The following is a 12,438-nucleotide window of genomic DNA, read 5'->3' on the forward strand; positions in this document are numbered from 1 at the left end:
CGGTCAGCGAGCTGTGATTTTTCTCACAGTGAGGGAAATAGCAGCGGCTGCCTAGCGATGGTTGTGTCGAGGCAAGATTCGTTTACAGGTCTTTCCCTCCCTCTCCTGGCCTGCACTAGCCCACCCCTTCTCTTCTTCCCTGGCTCAGCCATGGGCACCTCCTGCAGGGCACTCTCCTTGACATCCTACTCTGCTTCCTGTGCTTCCTGTGGCCGCCTTGAGCCTGGAGTGTTATGGTTAAAATAAACAGGTATCGCGCGGCTACCATAGTTTCTTCATCGGCGCTGTGGACGAGTGAATGGGTGAGTGGATGGAATGAACAGATACACGGAGGAAAGGAGGGATTAAGGGAAGGGATCATATTAAGAACACTTTGAATCCAACTACTCAACGTTGAGCAAGCTCACAGGACTCTCTAGAGGCCAACCTCAGCTGGTCCTGCCACTCCCCCACACTCTGGGGAACCCTGCCCTGTAGCTCCCTTGACGTGAAGTCAGAGCTCCGCCAACAGTCTGGGCTCGTGGTCCCCAACCATTGGCTGCAGCCTTCGTCGCCCTGACCCACACCACGAATGGGAGGCGGCCAGGTGCTGCAGCAGGTGATCTCAACCTGAGCCCCAGGGTCAAGGTAAGAGACGACAGCACAAAGCGTCTGGCTGAGTAAGCACCTCGCGGAGACCTCCCTGCGAGCCTGTGAAGATGAAGAGCCTGTCGCTGCTGCCTCTGCTGCTGCTGACCACCTGCACCTTCAGGACTCAGGGGAAGCGCCGCAGAGTCTACTTCCGGGAAGAGTTCGAAGATGGGGGTAAGCTGTCCTGGACCAGAGTGTCCCTATTCTTTCTCAGTCACCAGCTCCAAAGGAGGTCAAGCTAAGTTGCTCCTTTGGAATCCAGTCCTAACTAGAAGACCGGCAGTTCAAATCCCCAGCTGTGGCCCTGGGTCTGTGTTTGGATTTCTTCTCTAGCAAAAGAGGCCAGTATAGAGCTTGAAAAAAAAATTTTTTTTGAGAGTTAAAAATGATAAGATGTTCAAGGTACTGCGCTTAGTAGGTGTGCTCAGTGTTGTTCAGTCATCCCTCCGTTCGGAAAACAGAAGCAAGTGAACCCAAAGGAAATGTGCCTCTGCTAGTGAGGAAGCAAGACTCCGTGTTCCATAAAATGCAAGAGCTCGGAGGATCTCCGAGTGGACCTCACTCATCCTTCTCCCCGACTGTCTCAGGGACACCTGGGAAGTACGGCAGGGCTACTTACTTATGAGATAGGTTTGCTTTGTTAGCTTGGTTTTGAGACAGTCAGGCTGGCCTTGAACTCCCTATGCAGCTGTGCGTCTAACAGGCAGTTGTCACCATGTCCAGTTTGTCCTCAATGCTAGGCAAGCACTCTGCCAGCTGGGCTACATCCCCAGTGGTGGCGTTTACTTACACAGCGACACTGTTGTAGCCTGCGTGTGCGCCTGTGTTTGAGTGTGTAATTGGGGAAAGTAGAGTAGATAAAGCACTCGTCTAAGAATCAGAACTCTGAGTCCATATTCCACCTTGAAAGAGTAGACAAGTCGTTTCTGCTTTCCGAGACTCAGCTCCCTGGCCTGTGATAGCAGCATCTTGAGGGTGTCAGTGTGAAGAGACAGATAGGGGAGAAGACGGGACGAACAGACCGAGGCGGGGGAGCAGGGCAGGAGGCCTCAAGAGGAAGGCCAAATTCAAACAAGGTTTTGAGGCATGAATAAGAGTTTCTCAGGATGGAGATTGACAGACGCTAGAGTGGCATCCTAGGGGAGGTGGCAAGTGTGCGCTGGCAAGTGTGCATTGGCAAGTGTGCGCTGAGGCTAGAGACGGGGTGGGGGTGGGGGGTGCAGGAGAGAAAGGCTTTGGAGGCTTTGGAGCCTGATCTCTTGCTGGCGCAGAAAGGAGTCAAGTGATAAGCAAAGGGGAACAAGGTCAGACCTGTGTCTTGGAAAAACACTGGAGCACATGTGTGAAGGTAGATTGTGAGCTGGGAATAACGGCCCATGTCGCTAGTCCCAGCGCCGAGTTACATAGCAAGACCTTACCTAGATAAAAAAAATTAAATTAAATTAAATGACAAGGCAAGTGTGGTGGTTCACAGACTTATAATTCCAAGCCAGCAGCACTCAGGAGGCTAAAGCCAGAGGATATTCATGCATTGGAGGCCAGCCTCAGCTACATAGAGTTTTAGACCAGCCTGGGCTACAAGTGAAACACTGTCTCAAAATTCCAAAAGCAAAGAAAAAAAAAAAGAAAGAAAGAAAGAAAGAAAACCGGATTGTGAGACTGCCCATATTTGAGTCTAGACATAGGAAGCCTTCTAAAGAGGCTCTTGGAATTTTGGTGAAAAGTAGAGATGGAAATGGGGTCGTAATGATCAGAGTTGCTGGGGAGAGGAGACGGGAAACGTGTTCAGTGGCTGGCAGGAACACCTCAGCCCCCTGACTGGCTCTGGGGGAACCTGTTCATCAAGGACAGGTTGGTGGCCCCCTTTCCTGACTGACCGTTCAGTGAGCCTGGCATGGCCCCAGCTGCTGACCACTGGCTCCTGGACCCCCTCTCAGCTTGGCCTGGCTGGGACCCAAACCCTCATTCCTCCCGGCAGAGGGAAAGAGAACATGCCCAGGCCTGCAAGCCCCTTCCCCAGGGACTGAGCTCCACTTGTCCAATGTGGAAGGAGTGAAATGCCCACGGGTTTTATCGATCAATGTTTCTGAAATGTTCCTTGGAGTCAGGAAAAGACTATCTTCCAACCTCTAGCCCCAACGGTGATCCGATGAGGACAACACTGTGAGCGGAAGCTGTGCAGGGAAGGCAGCTTTGAGACAGCCCTCTTCTCCGGGAAGCTTTGCCTGAACAGGCTCAGGGTCCCTCCTGTGTCAACCAGTTCACTCGATGACCCTGTGCCTGTGATTCCCTTCTGTGCTTACGGAGGAGCCCAGGATAGAATCGCAGACTGAAAGGACTGCGTTTTAAACCTAATTGTTAAGGTCAAATCTTATACAATTACACAGTAGGGGAGAGGTCAGAGAGGCATGCACGCTGAGTGACTGGTTCTGCTGTTGGAGAAACCGGCTGGTGGAGTCTCCCCCTCTGAAGCCGCTCCTCACTGACAGGGACCCAATTCCGTTACAGCGGTCAGAACTGGAAGATTCAGGCACTGACTTGTTCCAGCCTGACTCACAGAGACTGATATATAAACCAGAGGCTCGCTTCACTCACGCTTAATACGTTGAAAACACAGCTGAGGTGTCTGGCCTCAGGCCTCTGGACTTCTCTGTCTTTTTTGTTGTTGTTTGGTTTTGGTTTTGGTTTTTTTGAGACAGGGTTTCTCTGTGTAGCCTTGGCTGTCCTGGACTCACTTTGTAGACCAGGCTGGCCTCGAATTTACTTTGACCTGCCTGTCTCTGCCTCCTGAGTGCTGGGATTAAAGGTGTGTGCTACTTTCAGTTGAATTTACTTCTCTGTCTTAAGCTGTTTAGTTTTTTTTAAAGTATGAGAATTATCTTTAATTCCTTAATTGTCTTCTTCCCTCGCTAGTCTATCAGCAACTCTAGCTGGTTTTATCTTCAAATCTATTTAGAACAGTATGGTGACCTTTGCCTGTAATTCCACCAGCACTGGGGAGGAGGAGGAGACAGGAGGATCCAAAGGCCAAGGGCAATCTCAGCTATAAAGCAAGTTTGAGGGCAGACCCCCTCACTCCCACCCTACCCAAATCAGTTTCATGTGCACACTGCAGCAACTTGGAAGGCTTCTCTACTGCTTCTTCTTCCCTGAAATCCCTTTTGGCTTTTGTTTGTTTGGTTTGGTTTGGTTTGATATATATATATATATATATTTTTTTTTTTTAATTGTCCTGGAACTCACTCTGGCCTCATAGAGATCCACCTGCCTCTGCCTCCAGAGTGCTGGAATTAAAGGTGTGTACCACTGCACCCAACATTGTTTTGTTTGAGGCTGGGTTTCTCTATGTACCCCTGGCTGGCTTGGAACTCACTGTGTAGACCAAGCTGGCCTTGATCTTGAACTCACCTGCCTCTGACTCACAAGTGCTGGAATTAAGGCATCTGTCATCCTACCTTGCTTGCAACCCAGGTTGACCTTGAACCTCCCTCCCCCTCCCCTCCATCCCTCACCTCTGCCTCCCAAGTTGTAGGGTCAGATTGTCTGGCACCACGCCCAGCTTCACCCAGTCTCCTCTGATACCCATTTTAGAATGCTCCTTTCGAGGTTGCTGGGATAATTCCTTACCTAGGGAGACATAAACGGCATCTGTCTGTCCCCGCCTTATGAAGCACCACCAATGAAATATGATTCCACTGGGACACGAATGAGTTTATTGGGCTTGCTTCTAGAGTGTGGATGAGGTCACACAGTACTTTCCCGCTTATAGGATCGTGGGGGACCCTAAGTTATCCCCATCAGAAAGTCTTCAGCCAGATCCACAGATGGGCTTTCCATTAACTTTTCCCAGCCTAGCACTTCCCAATGCAGCCCCTGTCTTCCCATGCCCCAACCCTGAAATGTTGTCCTCGGATTTACTACGCAGCTGAGGGTGACTTTGAATTTCTGGATCTTCCGACTATCTCTCCACAGGACTGAGTGTATGCTACTGTGCCTAATTTTTTTTAATAACTTTATTTTTTTAGTCAACTTTTTTTTTTTTGACATATATGCCTTTCAGGGTTTTTGGTTTTGTTTTGGGGTATATCATGTGGTAAAGAAGGTGAAGGGAAGAGAGACTGGATGATTTTTTTTCCCCAAGGTTAAACAGTGTCAAATAGCAGTTGGGATTTGCAAACAAATAAAAAAAACCCTAATAAAATATAGATAAAGCAGAAAGGGGTGGGGGAAGCAGATGAGAGGAGCAGGGATGTAACTGTCTAGAGCATCTCTCTAGCATGCACAGGTCCTGGTTTGATGCCCAGCACAACAGTTGGGAGAGAAAGGCATGATCGGACCAGGGCCTTCCGGTTCATTGTTAGGAAGCCCCATTGGTGGCTCTCAGTAGAGTGATGGAGCCGGAAGCCTGCCTGCAGTGAGCTGAAGAGTAGATGAAAGTATGGGGAGCGAACACAGAGATGTTGGTTATGGTTTGGAAAATTATGTCCAGAAGGAGTAAAGCTCCCGTAGAAAAGTATAGGTTCAGTGGACACAAGGTGAGAGCTTTACAGAGGGAAATGTGAGGCCCTGAATGCTTGACACACAATTAGGCTCACGGAGAAAGCTGAGTGTGTTGGTATCTGCCAGTAATCCCAGCTCTTAGGAAGAGGATAGAGAAGGCTTAAGAGTTCTGGTTATCTTAATCCCAGCACTCAGGAGGCAGAGGCAGGTGGATTGCTGTGAGTTTGAGGCCAGCCTGGGCTACAAAGTAAGTCTAAGACAGCCAAGACTACACAGAGAAAGCCTGTCTAAACAAACAAACAAACAGAGTTCTGGTTATCCTTGGAAACATAGCAACTTTGAGATGGGCCTGGGCTTCATGAGACCCTGCCTCAAAGACCCAAATAAATGAGTGAATAAGTAAATAATATAAAGTTTTACTGTAATAGAAAAAAATTTTGACTAAATATTTAAACATATCTAATATTATATAAGATGTACAAAATTATACATAAAGCATATTTTGTCATTATGCATAGGAAAACTAACAGAAGAAAATATACCAAAGCACAAATGGTAAATAAAAGACAGATGGTTTTACCCTTAATTTTTTCTATAACAAACTTATGTTTTTAATTATTTTTTTAAAAATGCCTGTAATCCCTGCGCTAAATAGGCAGAGGAAAGAAGATCAGGAATTCAAAGCCAGTCTCAGCTACTTTGCCTCAGTTCACCTCTGCAAAGTGGTTGTCCACTTCCCCAAAGCCCAAGGAAACAGAACAGGCTGTCACATGGCTATTAAAGTGGCAAATGTAGAATTTGAATCCAGCACCATATGACTTCAAAACTCATTTTTCTTGAACTACTTTGGCTCTCCTCCATGGCCTGCACCACCATGACGCAAGTACGTTGAAGGCCTTCTCGCTTGGCAAGCACAATAAAAGTAAATCTTATACGCGTTTGATGCCAGAAGCAACAGGGCTCAGAGAGGTCATCTAATTCAAATGCCTCCTTGAGGTAGATGGAGATCCAGGTTGCTTTCTGCTGTTCCCTTAGAACATTCCGGGCCACAGAACACCACAGTACAGAGAGGGTGTGAACCCATTAGAAGGCACCTTTCTTTGTACAGATGGAGAAACTGAGCCCCAGAGACGTAAGGTCCTTTCCCCGAAGTTTCACAATGTATGGTGGCAGAGACTCTTGTCGAACCCAGGTCTTTTTTTTTTTTTTTTTTTGAGACAGGGTCTCTCTGTGTAGCCTTAGCTGTCCTGAACTCATTTTGTAGACCAGGTTGGCCTCGAACTCACAGCAATCTGTCCACCTCTGCCTCCCACCTGCTGGTATTAAAGGCATGTGCCACCACGCCCAGCTCCAAACCAAGGTCTTATTCCTTCATAAAGCATTCAGTGGTCGCTGTTGAAAGCTGCCAAGTGTCTGGCAGCCAGGCAGACAATAATACCAGTGACCTCTGGAACAACACGAGCATGTAAAAACCCAGAACTTTCCCAGGGACTGGCACATTACCACAGGCAGGAACGTTGACAGAGTAAATGAGAGACTCACTGTACCAACAACACAGACAGATATGACGGGAAAATGAATGGTCACAGCCGCCACCATTGTGAAGGTGTAAAATCTGGAGGAAAGAAACTGGAATTCCAATGAGGGGCTGAGTGATGCAGAAGTCACAAGGTATGTGTGTGTGTGTGTGTGTGTGAATGTTAATTCTGTTAGCTCTCAGACTTGTCTGTGAAAACTTGGCTGCAGAGACATTTTGACACAAAGGGCCTTTGTACCCAGCTGGCATAGACACACTGGGGACAGCCCAGCAGGCCTGAGGAACACCCTGCTGCTCAGGCCTCCGACTGATAAGCAATTGAGACCATCTGTGAATCAGGGACACTTGGACATGCTGAGCCTGGGGAAGAATTGCCCTGGACAGACGCCCGAACCGAAGGGACCCAGTCCAGCTGGCCTTTCCAGAGCTCAAGTACGAACCGATGGCAAGCGAGGATCTCTCTAGATGCTGCAGGGATGAGGAGGCAAAAGTGGGGCCTTGGGTGGATGAGAGAGACTTCATGCTCTGATTCTGCCATTTACTCAGTGGGTGACCGTGTATAACTTACTAACCCCACTGGTTTGCTTTCTTCTATTTTTAAATTTTTTTTTTTTTTTTTTGTGGTGAGTCAAACCCACATATCCCAAGCAAGTTCTCTGAAGCGACACCGTGTCCCCGAACTTGTCTGAGATTGCATGAGGCAGAGGTGAGCATCCTGACTTCGGAGCGGCTGCAGTGAAGGCTGAATGGAGAGGAAGCTTGGAAACCACGCGCTCCGGTGCCTAGCAATCACGGCTCCTCCTTGTTTCCTTTCTCTGTGGTACTCTGCTGTTGTGGCCTACTTAGAATGTACCTCACTCTCTTCAGCCAGTCCCTTCATCACATGCCATTTCAGCGCAGAGGCTGGCAGCTCTCTCAACTAATAATATCTCAGCGCTCTATAATTTTCTTCGTAAAAATTATAATTTCGCTGCTGTTATAGTGCATATTGTGTCTTTACATTACCTTGCTTAAACTTTGTCATGTGATTCTTTGGTCAGCATATAAACTCCATGAAGGAACTACCTTTATTATTCTTTTTGTTTGTTTGTGTTTGTTTGTTATTGTTTTTCAAGACAGGGTTTCTCTGTGTAGCCTTGGCTGCCCTGGACTTGCTTTGTAGACCAGGCTGGCCTCAAACTCACAGTGATCCGCCTGCCTCTGCCCTCCCAAGTTAGATATCTTTTGCTGTGATAAAGCATCATGACCAAAGGCAACTTGGGGAGGAAATGGTTTATTCCATCTTACATTTAAATATCACAGTCCATCATTGAAGGAACTCAGGGCAAGAACTCAAGGCGGGAACTGTAGCGGAGGCTGGGAAAGGATGCTGCTTACTGGCTTGCTCCTCCTGGCTTGCTCAGTTTGCTTTCTTACACACCCTAGGACCATCAGCCCAGGGCTGGGCCCTCCTACATCAATCCCTAATTAAGAAAAATGTTCCATAGGCTTGCCCTCAGGCCAGTATTTTGGAGGCGTTTTCTCAGTTGAAGTTCCTCTTCCCAGACAGCCTAACTTGTGACAAGTTGACAAAAAACAAAGCAAAACAAAACCTAGGGCAAGGTAGGGGAGGGTCTGGACAGTCTGCTCAATTAGCAAAGCACTTTCTGTGCAAGGGTGTGTGAGAAGCAGTGTTGAGATACCCAGAAACAATGCAAATCTGGGGACAGCAGCATGTGTCTGTGAACCCCAGAACTAGGGCCAGGGGTTTGGAGACAGGCACATCTCTGGAGCTCATTAAATGAGGTTGAAGGTACAGTTGAATAGTAGGGCACTTGCCTGGCATGCATAATAACCTGGAAACACACACACACACACACACACACACACACACACACACACACACACAGCTATATATTTCTAGTTCGTCTACTTAAATAAAACAAATGTTATGCTCTAGTTAACACACTTTAGGGCCTGGGAGATGGCTCACTGGGTAAAGTGCTCAGGAGGACCTGAGTTATGGTCTCCAGGACCTACATTTAAAAGAAAAGAAGAGGGCTGGAGAGATGACTCAGAGGGTAAGAGCACTGGCTGCTCTTCCAAAGGTCCTGAGTTCAATTCCCAGCAACCACATGGTGGCTCACAACCATCTATAATGAGATCTGGTGTACATCCAGGCAGATCACTGTATAGATAATAAATAAATACATCTTTTAAATTTTATTTAAAAAAAAAGAAAGGAAGGGCATGGTGGACTGCACCTGTCATGCTAGCACCCAGAGGACTCACCAGCCAGCCAGTCTAGCTGAATCAATGAGTTCCAGGTTCCATGAGATATCCTATGTCAAAAAATAAGGATAAGACCAATCATGGTGATGCAGACCTTTATTTTTTTTCAGTTTTTGTATTAATTTATTCATATTACATCTCAGTTGTTAGCCCATCCCTTGTATCCTCCCATTCCTTCCTTCCTCCCGCTTCCCCCCTACTCCCCTCCCCTATGTCTGTGTCTGAGGGGGACTTCTTCCCCCTGTACATGCTCATAGGGTATCAAGTCTCTCCTTGGTGACCTATTATCCTTCCTCTGAGTGCCCCTAGGCGTCTCCATCCAAGGGACATGGTCAAATATGGGGCACCAGAGTTTGTGTGAAAGTCAGATCTCCTTCTCCACTCAACAGTGGAGAATGTCCTGTCCATCGGCTAGTCTGGGTAGGGGTTCGAGGTTTACTGCCTATATTTTCCTTGGCTGTTGCCATAGTTTGCGGAGGACCCCAGGGCCCAGACTTGCCTGTAGTTTTCTTTTCTTTTTCTTTTTTTTCTTTTTTCTTTGTGTGTGTGTGTGTGTGTGTGTGTGTGTGTGTGTGTGTGTGTGTGTGTGATGCAGACCTTTGATCCTAGCACTTGGGAGGCGGAGACATGTGAGTCTGAAGGCAGTTGGGCCTATCAGGCTAGCCAGGGCTGCATAGTGAGACTCTGTTTTAAAAAAAAAAAAAGTAGAGAAGCAATTTTGGAAGACCCCTGCATTGCATCTATCCCTGGCCTCTATATAATCTCTCTCTCTCTCTCCTCCTCTCTCTCCTCCCTCCCCTCCCTTCCTCTTCTCCTTTTTTTCCTCACTCCATTCTTTCTTCCCACATTCACACCCCAAAATGAAACACTATTTTGTTTTATTTTGTTGGGTTTTTTTTGAGATAGGGTTTCTCTGTGTAACCTTGCCTGTCCTGGACTTGCCTTGTAGACCAGGCTGGCCTCAAACTCACAGCAATCCACCTGCCTCTGTCTCCCATGTGCTGGGATTAAAGGCGTGAGCCATCACCCCTGGCTTATGAAGCACTGTTTTAAAATGATTCCCAGTGTCCACACTGAGGCTTGATAATTTGTCACCAGCACTCTTTACAGAAATGCTTAGTTATAGGGCTAGAGAAGGAGACACACAAGATTAATCTTAGTGTTTTATACTTCCAAGAAAGTAAGGACATGATGAAGAAAATTATAGGACCGTTCCAGAGAGCCAGAAGCCAATTGAAAGAGCGTCTGAGGCTAAAAGACCTTGAAACAGCCGGGCATGGTAGCTCACGCCTTTAATCCCAGCACTCGGGAGGCAGAGGCAGGCAGATCGCTGTGAGTTCGAGGCCAGCCTGGTCTACAAAGCGAGTCCAGGACAGCAAAGGCTACACAGAGAAACCTTGTCTTGAAAAACTAAAAAAGAAAAGAAAAGAAAAGAAAAACAAAAACCTTGAAGCAACAAAATAAATAATGTAGTCTCAAGTTATAATCCCCGGTAGCACATCAACACCAGGAGTCTTTCCTTATTAGTGCAGAGATGAGTGAGTGAACTCCACTCAGTTATCACACCATCATACTAACCAGGTGACTAAGGGACAATGGCACTTGACCTCTGTGATCTTCCTTCCCCAAACCTATAACCCCTGTCTGACCACAGAGCAGTATCAGAGAAACCCTAACTAAAGGGCACTCTACCAAGGGTCTGTGTGTTCCTCAAAGTGACAGTCACACAGGTAATGGCTGAGAAATGGTCACGAAGTGGAGGAGCCGACTGAGGCACATAGCTAAATGTACTGTGTATCCTGAGTAGCATCCTAGAACAACAGCAAAAGATTAGGGAAAGCCTAAGGAAATCCAAACAAAGCACGACTCTTAGCTCATCATGGTTCAACACAAACCCAGCAGTGGTGGTGAGTCAAACCACAGGAGTATGAATGGAAGAGAAAGCAGTCAGGGTACATAGCAATTCTCAGGAACACCCTTGAAGTTCTGAGAGTCTGAAGAGGCTCTAGAGCAGAGGTTCCCAATCTTGACTCCTTTTGGGGGATGGGGTTCAAAGAACCCTTTCACAGGGGTCACCTAAGACCATCAGAGAGCACAGACAGTTACATTACAATACATAACAGTAGCAAATGTACACTTATGAAGTAGCAATGACAGTAATTTTATGGTTGGGGGCTGGTCACCACCACATAAGGAACTGTATTAGGAAGGTTGAGAACCACTGCTCTAAAGTAAAAGTTGCATTTAAGAAATGAAAAGCAGGGCTGGAGAGATGGCTCAGAGGTTAAGAGCACTGGCCGCTCTTCCAAAGGTCCTGAGTTCAATTCCCAGCAACCACATGGTAGCTTACAACTATCTGTAATAGGATCTGATGCCCTCTTCTGGTGTGCATGAAGACAGCTAACTCATTCACACGAAATAAATACATCTTGAAAGAAAGAAAGAAAGAAAGAGAGAGAGAGAGAGAAAGAAAGAAATGAAAAGCAGGAGCCAAATGGCTTCATGGGTAAATGGCGTGGCACCAAAGCTGACCACCCAAGACCCACACAGTGGAAGGAGAGAACCAGCTCCTGCAAGTTGCCCTCTGATCTACACACACACACACACACACACACACACACACACACACACACACACACACAAAGAGAGAGAGAGAGAAAGAGAGAGAGAGAGAGAGAGAGAGAGAGAGAGAATAAATTAAATGTAATTAAAACCAAGAAGTAAGTCGGGCGTGGTGGTGCACGCCTTTGATCCCAGCACTCAGGAGGCAGAGGCAGGTGGATCGTCGCTGTGAGTTCGAGGCCAGCCTGGTCTACAAAGTGAGTCCAGGACAGCCAAGGCTACACAGAGAAACCCTGTCTCGAAAAAACAAACAAACAAACAAACAAACAAACAAACAAAAAACAAGAAGTAGTACCAGGTGAGGTGGCACACACAAGAAGTCCAAGTTTGGGAAGCAGAGGCAGAAGGGTCAGAAATTCAAGGTCATCCCCAGGATGAACTCACTATCCAGGGGGCATGAAGGTCACGGCATAGGTGTGGTGGTCAGAGGACCTGTCTCAGAAAAGAGGGGAAAAAGTGTTTAATAAAACAAACAAAGATCCCACTTCATTATTTCACTTAAAAATTTCCTCTCCAAAAGCCACGTATGGTGGCGCATGCCTTTAATCCCAGCATGGGGGGGGGGGGAGGGGGATCACTGAGTTCACTGAGTTCGAGGCCAGCCTGGTCTACAGAGAGAGTCCAGGACAGCCAAAGCTACACAGAGAAACCAACCCTGTCCTGAAAAAAAAAATTTTTTTTCCTCTCCAAGGCTTTCAAGAAATCAGTTAAAAGAAAAAAGAAATCTTATTCTTTTTTCTAGTCAAGCTCCTAAGTTCCTAGAAGTACATAAAACGTTAGTCTCAACATAATTTATAATTTAAAATTTTACTTTTTTTTTTTTTTTGGTTTTTCGAGACAGGGTCTCTGTGTTAGCCTGGGCTGTCCTGGACTCACTT

General features: G+C 47.0%; 1 protein-coding gene across 1 annotated transcript in view; it reads left to right on the forward strand.

Moving 5' to 3' along the window:
• The first annotated feature begins 335 nt into the window (after positions 1-335).
• Positions 336-12,438, forward strand: part of LOC311600414 (calreticulin-like) — a 41,502-nt gene continuing 29,399 nt past the window's right edge. Inside the window, exon 1 of the mRNA XM_084787065.1 lies at positions 336-804. Coding sequence (XP_084643191.1) covers positions 699-804 — 106 coding nt within the window. The 5' untranslated portion in view covers positions 336-698. The remainder of the gene's footprint in view (positions 805-12,438) is intronic.

This window comes from Acomys minous (assembly GCF_964271855.1).
Source record: "Acomys minous genome assembly, chromosome: 6".
NCBI lineage: Eukaryota > Metazoa > Chordata > Mammalia > Rodentia > Muridae > Acomys > Acomys minous.